This window comes from Leiobunum rupestre, chromosome 10 (genome assembly GCF_980474605.1).
Source record: "Leiobunum rupestre chromosome 10, qqLeiRupe1.1.hap1, whole genome shotgun sequence".
Taxonomy (NCBI): domain Eukaryota; kingdom Metazoa; phylum Arthropoda; class Arachnida; order Opiliones; family Sclerosomatidae; genus Leiobunum; species Leiobunum rupestre.
This window is the reverse complement of record NC_143393.1, coordinates 24,700,678-24,720,651: the sequence shown is the minus strand read 5'-3', so window position 1 is coordinate 24,720,651 and position 19,974 is coordinate 24,700,678. Positions and strand designations below refer to the sequence as shown.

The following is a 19,974-nucleotide window of genomic DNA, read 5'->3' as shown; positions in this document are numbered from 1 at the left end:
CTAATGTTGTGCAGCGCCCCCTTTTATCTAAAAACATTTCAAGAACCTTATTAGTGGATTGTAAATGGAAGCCTTCTGTTATTGAAAGGGTTAAGATGGAAACAAAAATTAAGTGTTTTCGAGCCAGTTTCAATTCTCTACCGGAAACTATCGTTACGCCCCCTTTGGTTCGACATTGAAACCTAGATAGGTTGCGGCTAAAGCAGACGCTATTAGTTTTCCTCATCGTTATTCATAAATTTACCTTTGTAAATAATGATACTTGCATTTTAATATAATTTTTGCATCGTTTGCTTTAATTTATTTCAGAAAAAATGTTCATCTGACTTTTTAATTTGTTTGTAGCGTACGCTAGATCATAGGCGCTACCTCTACTCGGATAAGCTAGCCAGTGTTGCCAATGTTTGACGAGCGAAAATCCCACAGTCCAGTTCCAAAATTTCCAGCCAAACCCCCTACACGTTTTTAGCCACGCCCCCTCCCAAAAATCAGCGGAAAACATGCCAAATATTTTCAAGTTTCGTAGGCCAGCGCGGGAAAAAAAATTAAATAAAAATTACTAATAATTTTTATAGCGTTAGAGAAATAGAAGTCTGGTATTTTTGGTTTATGAATTTCTGGAAATAGTGCTTTTTCAAAAATTCAGGTCAAAAATCCCACCAAATCAATGATTTTCGCTTAAAAATCCCTTTATCCCACACAACCCAAAAAATTTCCAAAAATCCCACAATGTGGGATTTATCCCACACATTGGCAACACTGAAGCTAGCTTTACTCGTTTGGGTCGCGAATACTATCCAACGCATGCGCGTTTAGTAAAAAAAGGCAGATGAGAATGGTACTTTGTCGTCATACCTTAAGACGTCAGCTTTTGTTGCGAAAAGTATCATATTAAGTTATTTATGAAGCCGATAGATGGAGGTTAATGAAACCAGCTCATTAAAGGGACACACCTGCGTTTGAATTTGACCAGTTTAACGCGCTTGTTTCCAGAATATGATTGTTCCTATTTGCTACAACATGGTAAATCCGAGACGAATTTTTTCAAAATCCCCTTCCATAAATTCCGTTTCTAGTTGCATTCTCTCACGCTAGAATCTGATGTCGTTAGCGTTTTAATCAAAGCAAGTTGAGTAAGCATCATAATCTAGCCTAAAAAGTGTGGCAAATTGAGAACTTCTCGCGTTGATTGGCTTTTCGGTATCACGTGATTATTAACTTATTAAACACGTGGTCTCGGGTAGCCAATAGATCGCGGACAACTCACCTTTGCTTAAGTCCCCGGAAGGTGCTGCCACCTAGAAGCATTTTGTAAACCTTTTTTACTTTTTTTTTTATAAGAGCCGCCACTTGCTTTAAGTTGACGACTCCTTTTTCGTCAATTGTTGGTAGTGACGTAAATTATATCTTATCCCGTTTCATTAAATAAAAATAACGCTTTAAGACGTACTTACGAGTAATTATGTTACATATGGTCGCAAATATATAATTTTGGAATTTAATTATTTACAAATCATACATTTATTCATTTAAGAGTTGTAGATTTTATAAAGTAGAGAAAAGCTAAAATAAAATTTTCGAAACAAGAATGTGTTCAGGTACCAGGAATATGTTAAGGCGGGGGTTAACTGGATATTTACCCCTAGCGCCATCTGTGTTTGAATTAAACAACTATACACGATTTCTATTATTTTTTATCCCATTCCAACACAGATTCGGCGGGGCGTCGGCAGCTCTTAACCCACACGTGAAACCAAAATAGCAAACCGATCTTCCCCACTTTATTTTTCCAAGATCGGTTTATTTTGCAATTTTTGGGGATTGGAAAGTTTGCTTTTGAGTATTTGTAATTCACAGACAAGATCGCCATCTATGTTCAAACCTATGTTTAAACCTTTTTTGTGATTAAATAGCAGACGAACTTATATGGCTCTAGGCTATGCTTTACGTTCATATTCTTGGTACCTGAATGTATTCTTAACTCTCAGAGCTAAAATTAAATTTCAAATTGGAAAGTTACTAACGTAATTTTTGTTCCAGACGGGGGTGATACGGCACATAAATACTGGTAAATGTCTGGATAAACCATCGGACAAGGACTTAACTCTACCAGTGTTACACGAATGCAATGGCAGAAAATCTCAACATTGGCTAATGGAACAGAGATTTAAATGGCAAGCTTCTTAGAAATGTCAACGAAAAAAAAAGTGCGGTAGAGAAAATACGTCAAGATATTACTAGCAATTCACATTTCAACCGTTTCCTATAACTAGAACGAGTCATCACAAGCAAATTGTAACAATTTTTCCTTTGAAAAACCAACTCAAATTCAAATAAAGTCGCGTCGGTGTACGGGAGAATCCACATCGCGTCTAACGTCCAAATGACTTGGATTAAAAATGGCAGCGCTTTGCGGAACGGAAAAACTTTTAAAACTGGTGGTGAAAATAATACTACAACCCAGTTCGATACAGTGCCTTCTGGACATAACTAAAATTGAACTCGTACTAAATATGTACTATTTAATAACAAAAATGGTTTTTGGGAAGGCTCGTATTTGTGATAAACTGTTATTTCGTTCAGTTTGATTTACTATATTTTTATTAGGTAGCCTTCCCGTTTTCACAATTTTGAATTCAGTTTAGAGTATTTTTAACTAGTTTGAAAAAATTTACTAGAACGTCGATCTACATTCCAATTTACGTTTATATTTTCACTCCCAAAATAATTTGGAATTTATAGAAAAAAATTATAAATTAATAATTAAAATGGTTTACAACAATATTATAGTTTATAGGTCTTCCAAAGTGGTTAAGAAAAGTGCCAAAAAACGTTGAAGCAATACGTACTAAAGGTTATCAATTACGTTAAATTTAAAAACTAAATTTAGTTCGAATCTATTTTGTCGAAATAAATTTTTTATTTTTTTTTCTATAAATTCCAAATTTAGTGGTAGCAAAGTTCGTGATTTTTTGTTAGGATTTCGTTTTATTTTATTCACAATTTTGATTTTCTTTTGTCCTAAGTTTAGAAGAATTCTATCAACGTCACGATTTCAAAGTGGCGGAAACGATCTAAAACGATGCCAAAATATTTATTAATTATAAAAGGGGTAATAAAAAAAAGGTCTCAAATAAAGGGTTTAAAAATATATATTATTTGTCCTTCAAAATAAAATTTAAAAAAAAATTCAGTATTATAATTTTGAATCTTTCAATTTTATTAATATTTTAAAAAGTATTTAGAAAGAGAAAACTCCTTTTTACTATAGAGATTCTTTTGGGTATTTAGACTAGACATTAAACTGGTATTTCTCAGGAGAAATTTGGGTTCTCTAATAGGTTTTACAATATTAATAAGGGTATAAATTAATAGTAGTAAATATTTGTTATAATTATTTTTGTTAATCAAACATTCCATTTGCGTTACGTATCCATTTCAGGATTATAGTTTAAAGAAATGTACAATTGTATTATAATAGAGAGGTTATAGGTGAAACATTACAAAATAATTAACAAAAAAACTTCACGTGTTAAAGAACACGGCCAACTTTTGATATGTAAAGCCGTTACGAACTTTCTTAAAGTTGGCCTGTTATTTAGGATGAAAACAAAAAAATATTTTTAAATTTTTTTCAAATGTTTTGACAATTTTCTTTCTGTAGATTTTTTTAAATACTATTGTTTACAGGACATCAAAATATTGGGAGAAAAAGCCAACATTCCTGTAATAATGTCAACAATATTAAGAGCATTCAGGTTTATATCAGAAAAAAAAACTGTAAATGTATTTAATAAAAAAAAATGACATTTTGTTTAAAATTTTGGTCATTTCATTTTTATTCCAAAAAGGCTCAATGAAATTATCATTAAATTTCTTTATGCACCACAGATTACTAATAATAATATTGTGTTAAGGGAAATAGTAACGTTGTTAAAATTTTATTAGAAATTTATTTTAATTTATAAAAAGAAATAATATTAGTTAAGTCGAAATTTTATTCACGTGAACTGAGAATGTATACAGGTTGTGCAAATATTTTAAGGAGTTGTCGGGGGTTGAGTTGAGAATATGCCTGAGAGCTTCAAAGAGTGGCCTACTAGCCCCTGGAAGTAGGCAGCAACAAGCGCAAAACCAAGCAGCAGGGAAACGCGAACATTAAGGTTTAGGTTCGTGTGATAGGTAAAAAAGAACTTTGTAACCAAATCGAGGTAACCAGCGTAAAAAGGTAAACTTAAACAGTATTTAAAGTCGTGATGGACCGCGATTTCTCATCACATTTAAACTGCAACATTGGAGTTCACTTCGGAAGAACTGGGGGATATTCATTTCGTGTATGGACTAGCGGATGGCAGTGCTTTGGCTGCTCAACGTCTCTACCAGGAAAGGTACCCGAACCGGCGCATCGCCGTCTCACGCACTTTTACCAATGTCCATCGTCGATTACGTGAGACAGGCACATTCTGGGTACGTTACTTCATTTTTTACTTGAACTTCTCCGCGACTGGTTCGTTACAAACGTATTGCTCGACGGAGTAGGTCGACAACGGGCTGCCCGCAACGATCAGTTCGAAGAAGTGGTGCTAGAGGCTTTCAACGACAACCCGTCAACAAGCAAACGTGCTGTAGGACACGAAATGGGAGCCAGTCATTCGTCCGTTTGGCTCCTGCTCACTATGCCTTGGCGGTCCGGGAAAAACTGAACCAGCGATATCCACGCTGATGGATAGGGAGAGGCGGTCCAGTCTTATGGCCTTCGAGATCCCCCGACCTAACTCCGCTGGACTTTTTCTTGTGGGGATGGATGAAAGATCTGGTATACGCCACGCCAGTAGATTTTGACATTGATTTGGTGGCCAGGATCCAAGCCACTACCGAACAGATTCGGAACACACCGAGAGTATTTCAACATGTACGCGACTCTCTCCTTCGACGCTGTCGTCTTTGTGTAAGAGTTGAAGGAAGAAACTTCGAACATTTATTCTAACTTGTACAAAATACACATTTTCCTAATTTGTTCTTCCGTGTTTAATTAAACTCGTTGCACCTTTCTTATTTACTCATTTGTTTTTTGTTATTTATCTCAATTCCCACGCATTCGCAAATTCATCGTACCCCTGAAATCGCATTTCCCTGCTGCTGGGGTTTGCGTGGTTGCAGCCTACTTCCAGGGGCTAGTAGGACACACTTCGAAGCTCTCTGGCGCTCTTTTAACTCATCGTAGGAAAATGGGACAAAAACAGGCTTACTTCTCAACTCACCCCCTACAACTCCTTCAAATTTTTGCATAACATTTTGAAACACCCTGTATAGCCAGAATTAGATTAGGAGAAGTTACTACCATAAATGTTCGTCCAATGAAATTTGTACGCAACACTGCGTTAGCGTGTTTAAAGGCTAGCTGCGTTCTCCTGGTGTTTATTGCTCCTAGGTACAGATAAGAGAATAGGTGAAACTATTAAGAGTCCAAGTCTAATAACTAGTGTAAGGTTGGCATGACCACTCTGAAATCAGAGTTGGTTACGTTTGGCCATAAGTGTATAGTATTTTACATAAGTGTGACACTTCCTAATCTTCGCATGCAAAAGTTTTACTGAGAGCTATTCACAAGACCGACTGCATTACGGGCTTCGTCGCAGTTTTGCGTTCGCTTGCTAAAGCGTCACACGGAGCCTTTGACAGCGCCTAGCTAGGGGGAGATTTTCTTCTTGCAATTACGTCACTTCGTAAAAAATTCCCCAAAGTGACAAACGCGTATGGAGCAATATTATAGACTTATGGTTTGACTTATGGCTGATGCACCAGGTGCGACTGCGTTGCTCTGAGTTGTGCATACGACTGGTGCAACTGCATTATTGTTAGTGGTGCTTTTAAAAAAGTGACTAAATAGAAGAAAAACTAATGTTTTCAAAGTTAAAAAACGAATATTTTTAATCTTACCTAGTAACTATTCAACCATATAACTAAAAAGTATTTTATTTTTGTTTCGAAAAAGAGTTTTTTCCCAATAAAAACGTTTCCAAATGTTGAGAAACAACCATATTTCGGCATTCAGAACAGTATCTTATCGTCCTAAGTTCTTTGTGAGATTTTTTAAAGACAAATAATATTAAAAACGCAAAAATCGCAAAAAATGACTAATTTTATAAAAAGCTACTTTTAGTGACAGAATTAAAAAAAGTGATTTTAAGTGAGAAAAGTGATTCAGCAACAGGCCTGTAGTTTAAATTAATTTAAGCCAGTATTTGAAAAAAAACAGGTTAAAACAAAAAAAAATGTTTTTTTTTTAATTTTAATAAAACAAAAACATTTTTCCTTAATGCAAAGGATTTATTTACAAATTTAACGTTAGGGCTAGAATTGAGTAAAAGTAAACCAAGTAACATTGGCCTTCTTGTTTTGATGTTGCTGCTGCGCGCTCGCTGCTGCGTCACGGGTGACGTATCGATGACGTTTTACAACGAAAAGACCTGGACATAAGATTCGACGAGGCACTCTGTTTTTATAAGCATAAACAGAACTGAACTTCTACGTATTCGTGACGAATGAGCTACGTAAAAACAAGTTCAGCAAGCGTAGCTTATTTTATAGAAAGGCCTATTAATAATTACTAATAACTACCGCGGACTCGGCGAGTTCGGTGAAAAGTAACGTATTATAATACTGAACATTTCGGGTTAACAACAATAGGCGCAAAACGGGGCCAACCGAAGTCGATGATGCGAATCTTCGCCAACAATAACAGACCCCGAATTCATTCTCTTCAGAATCATAATACGTAACAATATGGCCACGTTGTGTGCCAAATAATAGTTTCACACGAGCTTACCCGAAGATAATTTGTAGAGGTTAACGGTAATAGTAAGTGTAGGGAGCTGTTGGCTCGCGTGGCATGAGGGGCTTGCCACCACCCTCCTACGCGGTTGTAACCCGGAAACTGAATTAAAGGCAATAAATGTCGCTGGATAACTTAGGCCTAGAAGGTGGTGCCTTGGGTATTAGCCTAGCTGATTATTATTAGAATAGGCACATCTGACAATGGTTTATATCCACCTAGGATCAACAAACACAGCACCCCACACAAGGAGAACGCAACCCGTCAGAAGTCGTGTCTTTTCTGGTTATAGTTTACATTGGTTAGACGCTTTAGCACCTGCTGCCGTCGGGAAAATTCGGAAATTGTCTTCCCCCCACCCGTAAAATGTTCAGCGAAATGGCTCGTCCAATGAAATTTGTACCCAACACTGCGTTAGTGTGTTTAAAGGCTAGCTGCGTTCTCCTTGTGTTTGTTGCTCCTAAATATCAACAAGGAGTCATGGGGCTAACCTTAAACTATGTACACCGATTTGGTAGTGCTAAATCTGTAATCGTTTACGTAATAACTTTAGTACAGTCAAAGCGAGGGGCTAGCCACTCTCTGATTACATAAATATGAAAATGAGTACAGCCTTTGGTAGTGCTAAATCTGTACTCACTTACGTAATCATTTTACTGCAGCCAAAGCTACAGTCTTGTACACCGATTACGGGGAGTGATCAGCCCCTCAAGTCAAAGCTACGGGCTTGTACACTGATTACGGATAGTGGTCAGCCCCTCGCAAGGAGTATAATTACAATTGTTGTATTTTCACATATCGCACTGTTTCTGGGAAATTCTCCAAGGTCCGTAGATAACAATTTACTAACCACCACTTTCAGAAAATGACATACTGTACTTTTAGTTCTTCCCCGCACCAAATGTCTCTGTAGGTAGGAAGTTTTCTACAACCACACGACATTACTAGAATTTTAGCTAGTGTCCCTGTGAACCACGGCGGCGGCGGCGGCGACGGCGGCGACGGCGGCGTGGTAAATAGTGGCTACATTATTTTTACGCCAGTCTATCATTATTCTGGTGTAAAACTAAAAAAGACAGTCATCTCAACGGCGCAATTAATAAACAATGCAGCAGATTGAAACGATACGAGAGGGGCTTTTTCTTGTAAAACCTTGAGCTACTGTTCAAGCCCAGTCACAAAACTTGACAGTGACTATTTTAACGTTTCGAATTAAGGTAATAGGCCGATTTACCATCTACAAAAGCACCACGCAGTCATACTAAACGGACATTAATACAGCTATGAAGAAATTTTAAAAGTTTAATATCTTTTCCGGGGTCTAAATTCTCGAGAAAATAGGACGTACAATTACCGACAAAAAAATAATTTTTACACCAGACGAGGTTTTATAAGTATTCAGAAAACCGAGTTGAGCTAATAATCCTTTTAAAACTCCCCCGAAGAAGTAGACTATAAACGGTCTCTTTAGTAAATGTTCTTACAACGAATCCTTACAAGTTCTCCCAAGCGAGCATTTTTGACTCGTACACTCTTTTGTAATTCGCAACCTTTTCAGCGTTTCTGGGTTGTCCCCGAATCTCTTCTTAAATTACTAATGCCCCCAGTTAAAACCACCGGTACCCTTACTTCGTGTAGGGTTTCTGCGGGAGTTACCCGATACTACTCTTGAGACCGGGTGGTAAGGTAAAGTTACAATTGAGGTATTCTAGGACGAGATTTTTGGAAATGGTTAAATCTGATACGGATTTTGGTGCACCCCAAATTCTTGCCTTTTTTAAAGGGCTGATTGAATCAGTTATTGCTCTTTTTATATAGACAGTAACAAATGGAATTCTTTGACAGTGACAAGTTAGACCAACCAAATATTTCTTGCTTCGAAATTATTCGGTAAAGATAATTATCGATTTTTTTATCATTCCATTATTCCATAAGTATTACATAACATGGCTTAACAATTAAGCCTGGATTGGGTATTCATTTGGTGTCTGTACTGGATTAATAGGCCTGGATTATTTATTTGTAACGGCTTAACAGGCCAATATTTATCACTAAAGAGGGGCTTAACAGACCTGGATTTATCACTAAAGAGGGGCTTAACAGACCTGGATTATCGTTAAAAGGGCTGAACAAACCGGGATGTATCCTTAAAAAAGGCTGAACAAGCTTGGATTTACCGTTTAAGGGCTTAACAAGCCTGGTTGAAAGGGTTAAATAAGAAGCCTGGATTTACCATTAAAGGGCTCTCCAAGCCAGGATTTAGCGTTGAAAGGGCTTAACAAGCCTGGATTTACCAGTTCCCGGGCTTGAAAAGCCTGGATTTATCGTTACAAGGGCTTGATGAGCCTGGATTTATCGTTAAAGAGCTTAACAAGCCTGGTTGAAACGGCTTAAGAAGCATGGATTTATCGTTGAAAGGGCTTAACAAGCCTGAATTTGACATCTGTGAGGGTTTAGCAGATCGGCATTTGTTATCTGTAGGGGCTTAAAAGACATTCATTTGGTGTCTATACTGGCTTAACAGGCCTGGATTTGGTATCTGTAAAAGGCTTCAACAGACTTCGATTTGTAATTATCGGTAAGCGGTAAGGGCTTAACAGACCTTGATTTATCTTTAAAACGGGCTTAACAGGCCTTGTTTTATCTTTAACAAGGGCTTGACAGTCCTGGATTTATCTTTAAAAGGGGCCTAATGGGCCTGGATTTAATTTAAAAGGGACTTAACAGGCCTGGATTTATCTTTAAAAAGAGCTTAACAGGTCTAGATTTAGCTTTTAAAAAAGGTTTTACAGGCCTGGATTTATCTTTTAACGAGAGTTTAACAGGCCTAGATTGGTTACCTGCTAAAAGGACCACTACCACTATCCGCTAAATTTGGTGATCGTACCCGGTCGGCGATTCCCGTAAAAACAAAAACACCTACATTAAATGAATTTACAATTTATAACATTAAACGTACCGGTATGAGTAAAAAGATTAAATCTAGCATAAATATTATAAAATAAAAATTAATTTGACTTCGAAATGAACGTAACCTCTTTTCTCTCTCGCTTTCGGCCGGCAAACACCACTTTTGCCTTTAGCCGTTGAATATTTATTAACTATAGCCAGAGGTCCATTACAAATCCATATCGTGTAGATCCCACCTTTTCCTCAGCTATTAAGGAAATCGATATCGCTATGAGGTTACGTGAGAGACGTCTTAAATAATAATATTAGCCAGCTAATTTTCGTCTCGTCTCGTCGAAGTGCGCGCTGTGAAGCGTAACGCATGCGCCGTGAGAGATACTTTTCGAGCGCGGGGGCGGCCGGGAAGAAACTATCTTGAGTTTCGCTTCGTTGTTTCAGTTTTAGTGAATACGCGAGTTAGTAAAGAAGGCCCTGACTAACAGATAAAAAGTATGTTTTTGGTACTCTGGCCCCTCTGACGAATTTGATATGATATATTCAAATATTAAGTTCCACAAACTACCAAGTTCAATTTTGCGGTTTTGATAAAAGATGAGGTTACAAGGGTGTAAACTTATTATCTACGAAATTTTGAAAGGTAAGTTTGTTTTTGTAGAGGTATATAATGTTTTACAAATAAATGTTTAGATTTTTCCCAAATTTCTAAAGGGAAAACCATAGGTAAAAATATCTATAATTTAATAAAAGGGAATTTGTTTCAAATAAACCTTTTAAATTGGGCATTGAGTAAATGTAATTAAAATTTATTATAAATTTCGAACGTTTTAAATAGCAAAATATTAATTTGTGAATATGTATAATTAAAGAATATATCATTTTCTACCCAATTTGATTAAATTTAAAGAGATAATTGCGAGTTGACTTATGGTATTAGAAAGTAAATTTATTTATTATTAATTGAATGAAGGGCTTTCCAAAAATGTATACGAAAGTTATCTTAGAAACAAATTCTATTGAATGATTTAAATCGAAAGTTAATTTTTCATATTATATGAAACAGATTTAATTTTAAAAGAATTTATCCCCAAAAAACCTACCTTAACATTCTGATAGCTTAACAAAATCCCGTACATGAGTGAAGTAAAATAATATTTGAACAACTGAAGATATACGTCAAATTTTAACTTCCGGTGATAGAAAGTATTAATAACGACACTGGGTGTACATCACACAATAGAAATCTGTTCCTAAGAAAAAGTAAAAGGAAATTGGGGTCGTCAAGCAGGGGGCGCGCGGGATTGCGTGTACACTCTATTGTTTCTACTACCCACCTCCCAAAATATCAAATATATTACTTACCCCCACCCATTTCCCTGTACGTAATAATAATCAGACTCTCTTTAATAAGGATTAAAACGAAAACCACTTATTTCGATTACTACTAATTGTTTATTAATAACCACGAATAATAAAATTAGTCACGGACAATTATAAACCGTTTAAATAATAAAGCAATTGGCGTAGGACGGTGAATAATATTTCAAAGAATCATAAAGCTGTCGCGACATAAGTTTGTCAAAGCCTCCCGAACTAGACTGAACTGTACTGTTTATGGAAATTTAAAATAATATTCTCTAAAAAGGAAGTTGTAAAATGAGTCGTTTTAATTATAATTCACGCGAAATAAACGCTTATATTAGTAACAATAAATGTCACAAATTTGTAAGGCGTTTTAATTGTCACGTGGTTGGTTACGCAATTGACGTCTCATAACACGTCAGACGGAAGAAAAATGAAGGATAGTCACATTTTTGGAGCGTGCTTCGTTATTAATTAAGGCCATTTTTAGAAAGGTGATTCAGAAACTAGTCTCTCTAATTGAAATATATTTCGCTTTTAAGTACATGTTTTGCGACTAAATGTCGCTATGGTAGACAGCTGCAAATTAGGTGTTTTAAAATGAAAATGCTCGCCCAAATTATGCAAATTGTTACAGTGATGGTTATAATTAAAATGCAATAATTAGATCATTATGAGTGTTCTCCATTATTCTATAACAGTGGATGATAATATCAAAAGTGTATAATATATAATAAGTCGCTAGATGACTTGGGCCTTAGATGGTGCCTTGGGTATTAGCCTAGCTGATTATTATTATTAAGTATGCAACTAGGTTGTTAAAATGAAACAAGTTCCTTCTACTCGGATTCCAATAAGAGATATATCATTTACTTCTTAAGAAATATATCATTTACTTCTTAAGAAATATATCATTTACTTCTTAAGAGATATATCATTTACTTCTTAAGAGATATATCATTTACTTCTTAAGAAATATATCATTTACTTCTTAAGAGATATATCATTTACTTCTTAAGAGATATATCATTTACTTTTTAAGCGATATATCATTTACTTCTTAAGAGATATATCATTTACTTCTTAAGATATATATATATATCATTTACTTATTAAGATATATATCATTTACTTCTTAAGAGATATATCATTTATTTCTTAAGAGATATATCATTTACTTCCGATAATATATCTTAGGTTTTAAGTATTCATATCATTATTGACATTGTTGGAAACTTATCTCGTACTAGAAATATTTATTAACTTCGGGTTATAGCAATATATATCTACCCTGCAATGAAAATATAATGTATATTTAATGTCTTTAATATACGTATACATTTTTCATATAATATTAGCCAATACAACTTGACGTTTTCCATTCTAAATAAATATCCAGAAAAAGAAAATGGTGGTTATTTGGTACCTTCCAAGGGTGAATGAATTTTCGCGAGAGATGGCAAAAAAAAGCAATTCGTTTCTAAATAGTTCACTGTTCAGCGCACCGTGATACAATCATGTCGGAAACTGAGCAAAACCTGTCAAGGGGTAGTGGCTGGAGACAGCGAAAAAAGTGAAACTTTCATCGAAAAATTTTCCTCAATTTTTGGGAACGTTTTGGTATTGTTTTCCCCCGACGCGCCGCCGAAAGGATGAGGGGCCAAATGCTCGCGAGAAGCCCTACCTAGATGGCGCTATAACTATAAACTTCCTTCCTGGTATAATATTCGCCGTTCCGGTCGGTCGGGCAAGTTTCAAGGTCAAAAGACCTTTTGATTCGCACCGTATCGCCGACAAAAAAATTGATTTTAGCGAACCCTGTAAAATAATAACTGTATTGTTGTGAGAGGGGGCTTTCAACAGTAATTTTGACACCTTCCCGGGCATCGTCTCACAAAAGATGACGCAAAAAATACCACGTTTATAGCGTTAGAGCATTGTGTGAAAAGGTCTCATTAGTTTGCTTAACCATAAGTAACATATTACAAATAAGTAGGGGCTCATCATTATCCGTAATCAGTGTACAAGCCAGTAGGTTTGACATTACTAAAGCTGGAATCCATACCTCTACTGGGAATGCTTATTCTGGCGTATCGCTTATGGTAAGATAATAATAATAATAATAATAATAATAATAATCAGCTAGGCTAATACCCTTGGCACCACCTTAGGCTTAAGTCATCCTGCGACTTTTAAAGCCATTAGCTCAGAAGGCCTGGTTACAACGCGCAGGAGGGTGGTGGCTAGCCCTGCATGCCACGCGAGCCAACAGCTCCCTACACTTATTATCACCGTTAACCTCAACAAGTTTTTATGGGAAGGGGAAACCGAAGAACTCGGGGGGGGGGAAACCCCTTAAACCATTAGGGAGATAACTTGCAAACTCAACGCAGAAGGAGTTATACGGAGTTTTCACCCAGGGCCATAAGTTGGTATCGAACCCGGCTCCTCTTGCTGCGAGACGCAAGTGCTAACCACTCCGCCACCCCACTCTGACGGCTTTGGCCCCGCCTACGAGAGAAAAAATCCCCTTTGAACGCGCTCCCCTCTCAGGTTGTTGTTTGTTAAGTTAACGTAGTGACGTCAAAAAAAAACCGTCAGCCACATCGAAACGAAAAACTGCCGCGATAAGCATTCCAAGTAGAGGTATGGATTCCTGACTAAAGTGATTACGTAATCGACTAAAGACTTTACACTACCAAAGGCTGTACTCGCTGTAATCGGTGTACAGAATTTAAAGACGTGGTTATCCCCTCGGTTTCGCCAATGAGCGTGTAAATCATTACTTGAATAAGTACCGAAAACTATCAACTACTTGAGCTATCGTTTACTGCTCTTTGGAAGTGCCAGAAATCATCACCAACAGATTATTTGAAGGTAGAGCCAAGGCTTATTGAAAATTGAAACGCTTTTAACAGCTAAAATAACATAAAAATTACATTTATTTTTTTTTTTCATGCCGTTTTCTAGAATTTCAAACGATTCCGTGAGCGTTTAACGAAAATGGTTTAACCTCATATTTATTTTTATTACGTTACTTATGGCTTAAAGGCCTAGGTTTTCTTCAGCTTGTCCCCCTTTAAATTTACTTCCCTTCCAAACAAATACCCTGGTGGTAGGCCAACGTGTTCCGCTGTTGGCCTACCACCAGGGCCTTTAACTGATATAACAAAGTTGAAAAAGTACAACTGACACGAAGATAATTTTTGATTTGGCACTCTAGATATTTCGCATTGCGGTAACACGATATACACTCGTAACTATAACCCCATTAACCCGAATGACAATATGCATCCAAGGTTTGTAGAACGTTATAAAGTCATTTAATGAACCATTGATTTTCACTTGCGGAAAGCTTATGTGGCGGTGAATATTTGTAGAGTCCCTTCTGGGTTGATAAGAATTTTAAACGGATGTCGAAATCAGACTGTACTAGAACTTTTTTTTTGCGGCGATTTCTGAAAATATCTTTTCTGTAAAAGATTAAAAAACAACACCAAACTCGAATTCGTCCAGTTGAAACTAGCTTCGACGAACCAAAACGACTATAAACACGAAAATAAAACGTGTTGTCCCGTTATGAAAGCTATACCAACTGGTCAAATTAGTCAAGTCGTCGTGTCCAGATATCTGAAGATAGTCAATTGGTCAGGTTAGGTTTTTCTCAGCAATCTGATCTTAAATTGTATCTGATTCATTGTTCTAAATATATTATAAGAACTATGAATAGTTACTGTAATTCATCTAACCAGACTCAATTAGCTGGGTTGGAAAAATCTGTGTTTTTTTTTCAAAAATAACAAAAACAATGTTTTTTATTGTTTAAAACATAATTCCTGGTTTTAAACCGTTTTTAATTTGTAATAAAAAAAACTTACAAAACGTCTAAAAAACGTTGTTTAAATAACATTTTTAACTCTTCTTTATACTTAATTATCAATAGAAAGATACAATTTTAGAGAAAGTAGAATTTTAGGTTGGGCTAGCAATAGATATATTAGCCCCGTACGTCATCATAGCTGTCAGCTACCTTATATATGCATAGTAGAAGATATAAGTAAGAACAGTGAAAAGGATATGGTTTAATTTAAACAATTTAATCAAAGCCTAACATTTTAAAAACAACGTGAGCTAAGACCAATAAAATCCGTAAATTTAATAATCTTTATTAATGAAAAATCAAAGAAGCATTTAATTTCAATAAGTATATCCAGAAGTTTATAATAAACTCCAGCTGCAGGAAAAGTTCCATAATAGTTTTATTTGTTGGTTTTGAAAATGTAGATCCTACTGTTATACTTTTATAATAATAATAATCAGCTAGGTTAATACCCAAGGCACCAACCTTAGGCCTTTTAATTTATTATTAATCCATAATATTGTTCGGTCCTTCATGCCACGTGAGCTAACAGCTCACTACACTAATTATAGCCGTTAACCTTCACAAGTTTTTTAACTTTTGGGTTACAACATTTTTATTAGATACAATCAGTGTTCCTAGGTGGAAAATGTTACGGGAAATAGGACAACAATGTGGCAAAAAAGTGTAGGGAGCTGTTGACTCGCGTGGCATGAAGGGCTAGCCACCACCCTCCAACGCATTGTAACCCGACTACCTTAATTAAAGGCATTAAACGTCCCTAATGTTAAGTTAAGAGGAACCACGGCTATGGACTGCATTGCAAGAGTGATAAAATACGCGAAAAAGTAGATTAGTCCATAATGAAAAGGGATAAAAAAGATAAACCCTAAACAAATTTGAAGAAATTAAATAACCAATAGATCTTCGAGCAAACATAAAGACGTGAATGTCGGACCAAATAGGTCTTAGAGTAAAAAATTAAAAAAATATCTATAATGTAAATAAATTTTCCACTCGCCTCGAAAAGTAGTTTTTTGATAACAAAGGTGAATATTTAGAATGACGTACGCTAGTCGTCAAATATTTGTCTTTTAAGAGTCAAAATATTAAATATAAAGGCTTGAATAAAATATCTCGTTTCAAAATTTGACTCCAGAAACTTTCTTTGTTAGAGCATTGTTAATCGTCATTTGTTTTGAGAATAATTTAATTCCGTAAATTGTGCCACCTTGATCGAACTTTGTTCTTTCACCCGTTGAAACCAAATTTTCGATTTCATTTTGGAGATAAAGAGCAGAGGAATCTGATCATAAATTGAATAATTTTAATATTTCTCTAGTTCATCACTTTCAATTCTAATCAAGGGTTTTAAAAGTTGGTAAAATAGCAATGTTTTTATTTAACTTCAAACAACGTTTTCTGATGAAATACTGCGAAAATTTTAAAATTTAATTCTTTGGTGACTATTTGACGGAAAATATAATTTCAACCCCAGGAGTTTTACAACTTACAAGTTAGTAAATGATGGGCGGAAAAATTAACCTTTAAAAAACCTTTTATCATAATCTACGGGGTCTATAAAATGTTTTTTTTTACTTAAATATAGCCCAAGATTTTTTTAAATCTAAGGGCTCCATAAAATTGTTATTTTACTTAAATTGAGCTCAAGATATTTAAAACCTACGGGCTCTATAAAATTGGTTTGATTTACTTAAATAGAGCCCAAGATTTTTAAAATCTACGGGTCTATAAAATTGGTTTGATTTACTTAAATAGAGCCCAAGATTTATTAAATCTACGGGCTCCATAAAATTGTTTTTTTACTTAAATTGAGCCCAAGATTTTAAAAATCTACGGGCTCCATAAAATTGGTTTGATTTACTTAAATAGAGCCCAAGATTTTTAAAATCTAAGGGCTCCATAAAATTGTTCTTTTACTTAAATTGAGCTCAAGATATTTAAAACCTACGGGCTCTATAAAATTGGTTTGATTTACTTAAATAGAGCCCAAGATTTTTAAAATCTACGGGTCTATAAAATTGGTTTGATTTACTTAAATAGAGCCCAAGATTTTTAAAATCTACGGGTTTATAAAATTGGTTTGATTTACAAGTTCAAGTTCAAGTTCAAGTTTTATTGACAATCTGATATATTTTTATACATAAGGTATTCTTAAATAGAGCCCAAGATTTTTAAAATCTACGGGTCTATAAAATTGGTTTGATTTACTTAAATAGAGCCCAAGATTTTTAAAATCTACGGGTCTATAAAATTGGTTTGATTTACTTAAATAGAGCCCAAGATTTTTAAAATCTAAGGGCTCCATAAAATTGTTTTTTACTTAAATTGAGCTCAAGATTTTTTAAATCTACGGGCTCCATAAAATTGTTTTTTTTACTTAAATTGAGCCCAAGATTTTAAAAATCTACGGGTCTATAAAATTGTTTTTTTACTTAAATTGAGCTCAAGATTCTTAAAATCTACAGGCTCCATAAAATTGTTTTTTTTTTTACTTAAATTGAGCCCAAGATTTTAAAAATCTACGGGCTCCATAAAATTGTTCTTTTACTTAAATTGAGCTCAAGATTCTTAAAATCTACAGGCTCCATAAAATTGTTTTTTTACTTAAATTGAGCTCAAGATTCTTAAAATCTACAGGCTCCATAAAATTGATTTTTTACTTAAATTGAGCTCAAGATTCTTAAAATCTACAGGCTCCATAAAATTGTTTTTTTACTTAAATTGAGCCCAAGATTTTAAAAATCTACGGGCTCCATAAAATTGGTTTGATTTACTTAAATAGAGCCCAAGATTTTTAAAATCTAAGGGCTCCATAAAATTGTTCTTTTACTTAAATTGAGCTCAAGATATTTAAAACCTACGGGCTCTATAAAATTGGTTTGATTTACTTAAATAGAGCCCAAGATTTTTAAAATCTACAGGCTCCATAAAATTGATTTTTTACTTAAATTGAGCTCAAGATTCTTAAAATCTACAGGCTCCATAAAATTGGTTTTTTTTTAACTTAAATTGAGCCCAAGATTTTAAAAATCTACGGGCTCCATAAAATTGTTCTTTTACTTAAATTGAGCTCAAGATTCTTAAAATCTACAGGCTCCATAAAATTGTTTTTTTACTTAAATTGAGCTCAAGATTCTTAAAATCTACAGGCTCCATAAAATTGATTTTTTACTTAAATTGAGCTCAAGATTCTTAAAATCTACAGGCTCCATAAAATTGTTTTTTTACTTAAATTGAGCTCAAGATTCTTAAAATCTACAGGCTCCATAAAATTGTTTTTTACTTAAATTGAGCTCAAGATTCTTAAAATCTACAGGCTCCATAAAATTGTTTTTTTTTACTTAAATTGAGCTCAAGATTCTTAAAATCTACGGGCTCCATAAAATTGTTCTTTTACTTAAATTGAGCTCAAGATTCTTAAAATCTACAGGCTCCATAAAATTGTTTTTTTACTTAAATTGAGCTCAAGATTCTTAAAATCTACAGGCTCCATAAAATTGTTTTTTTTTTACTTAAATTGAGCTCACAATTTTGAAAATCTACGGGCTCCATAAAATCTTTTTTATACTTAAATTGAGCTCAAGATTTTCAAAATATACGGGCTCCATAAAATAGTTTTCTTTTATTCTTAAATTGAGAACCCAAGCAGTAGCGAACCTCGGCAATTATTAGTAAACAAAAGCTACAAAAGTAAACATCCGATAACGAGACTTACGAGAGGCCGTTTGGTCACTTATCCGTATTGGTGTACCCTTGAATTGGCGCTCTCGTCGCGGGCGGGGAGGGGCTCGGCGGGGGAAGCGTTGGAATTGGGCTCTCAGGAACCAGGAGGAACCTGAACCTGTCAGCCCAGTCCTACTCTGAACAATAACCTTTGCCTCGATTTTCGGGAGGACTGGCGGGGGGCCCCGCACTTTGGCTCGCTCGTTCAATTTTCGATATTCCTCTCGAGTTTCTGGGGAAGATAGCCGCTCTATACTTATAGCTGCCACCTCGAGAACGTTCCAGAAACCGACCACGCTCGTTGCTCGTGAGAAACGTTACTGCGAGGAGAAAGTACTAGCGGTTAAACTTTCCCAGAAATATTCTTTCCGGGAACGAGTTACTCATCTTTCGTTTCGATTGCTATTGGGGGCTTGGCGCCGATTCTAATACCTCGGAGAGTATTCGACCCATATCCGGAACTGTAGTGAGTTTTTAAAATAATAACTAGCTTTTATTTATCAATCTATTGAAACGTGTAATGTCTAAAAAATAGTTACTGCGCGTATTAGATTTGTTATTTCTCTTTAAATCAGAATGGTCAAGTTATTTAAATGAATTTGAAAACTTCAAAAACTTATCGAATAAACTAAATAGTTCAAAGTATGATTTTGCTAATTTATTTTACATGTATACACTTAAAATGTTAATGCGGTGGTTTTGCGATTTGTTTTAGAAATATTTAATAAAATATTGAATATAGTTGAACTAAATAAATATATATTTTCTTTAAATGTATCTTTCAAATTTTAAACTTGAGGCGATGAAAATTGTTTTAGGAATATTTAATAAAATATTGAAATCTAGTAGAACTAAATAAAATAAATTGAAATGTAGGAAATTTTAACGAAGTATATTTTAAATTTTAAACTGAGGCGATTAGATTTGTTTGAAAATATTTTAAATAATGAATGTAGTACAACTAAAGTAAAAACATTTTTTTTTAAATAAATGCAAATTTAACGAAGTATATTTCAAATTTGCATCTGTGGCTTTGAGATTTGTTTGATATTTAATAAAATATTGAAATCTAGTAGAACTATATAAATAATTTTTTTTGAAATGTAGGAAACTTCAACGAAATATATTTCAAATTTGTTACTGAGGTGCTGAGATTTGTTTTAAAAATATTTTAGAAGATATTAAAAATAGTAATACAAAAAAAATAAAAAATAAAAAAATTATGCAAATTTAAATTTAAATAAGTTAATCTTACTTATTTGAA

General features: G+C 34.7%; 1 protein-coding gene across 3 annotated transcripts in view; it reads left to right on the top strand.

The window, feature by feature from the left end:
- The window catches only part of Pgant5 (polypeptide N-acetylgalactosaminyltransferase 5), a 244,869-nt gene extending 241,048 nt beyond the window's left edge, over positions 1–3,821 (top strand). For all 3 annotated transcript variants that reach the window (XM_090160009.1, XM_090160010.1, XM_090160011.1), the window contains one exon: positions 2,041–3,821. In XM_090160009.1, the coding sequence (XP_090016135.1) occupies positions 2,041–2,187 (147 nt within the window). In that variant the 3' untranslated portion in view covers positions 2,188–3,821. The remainder of the gene's footprint in view (positions 1–2,040) is intronic.
- The last annotated feature ends 16,153 nt before the right edge of the window (positions 3,822–19,974 follow it).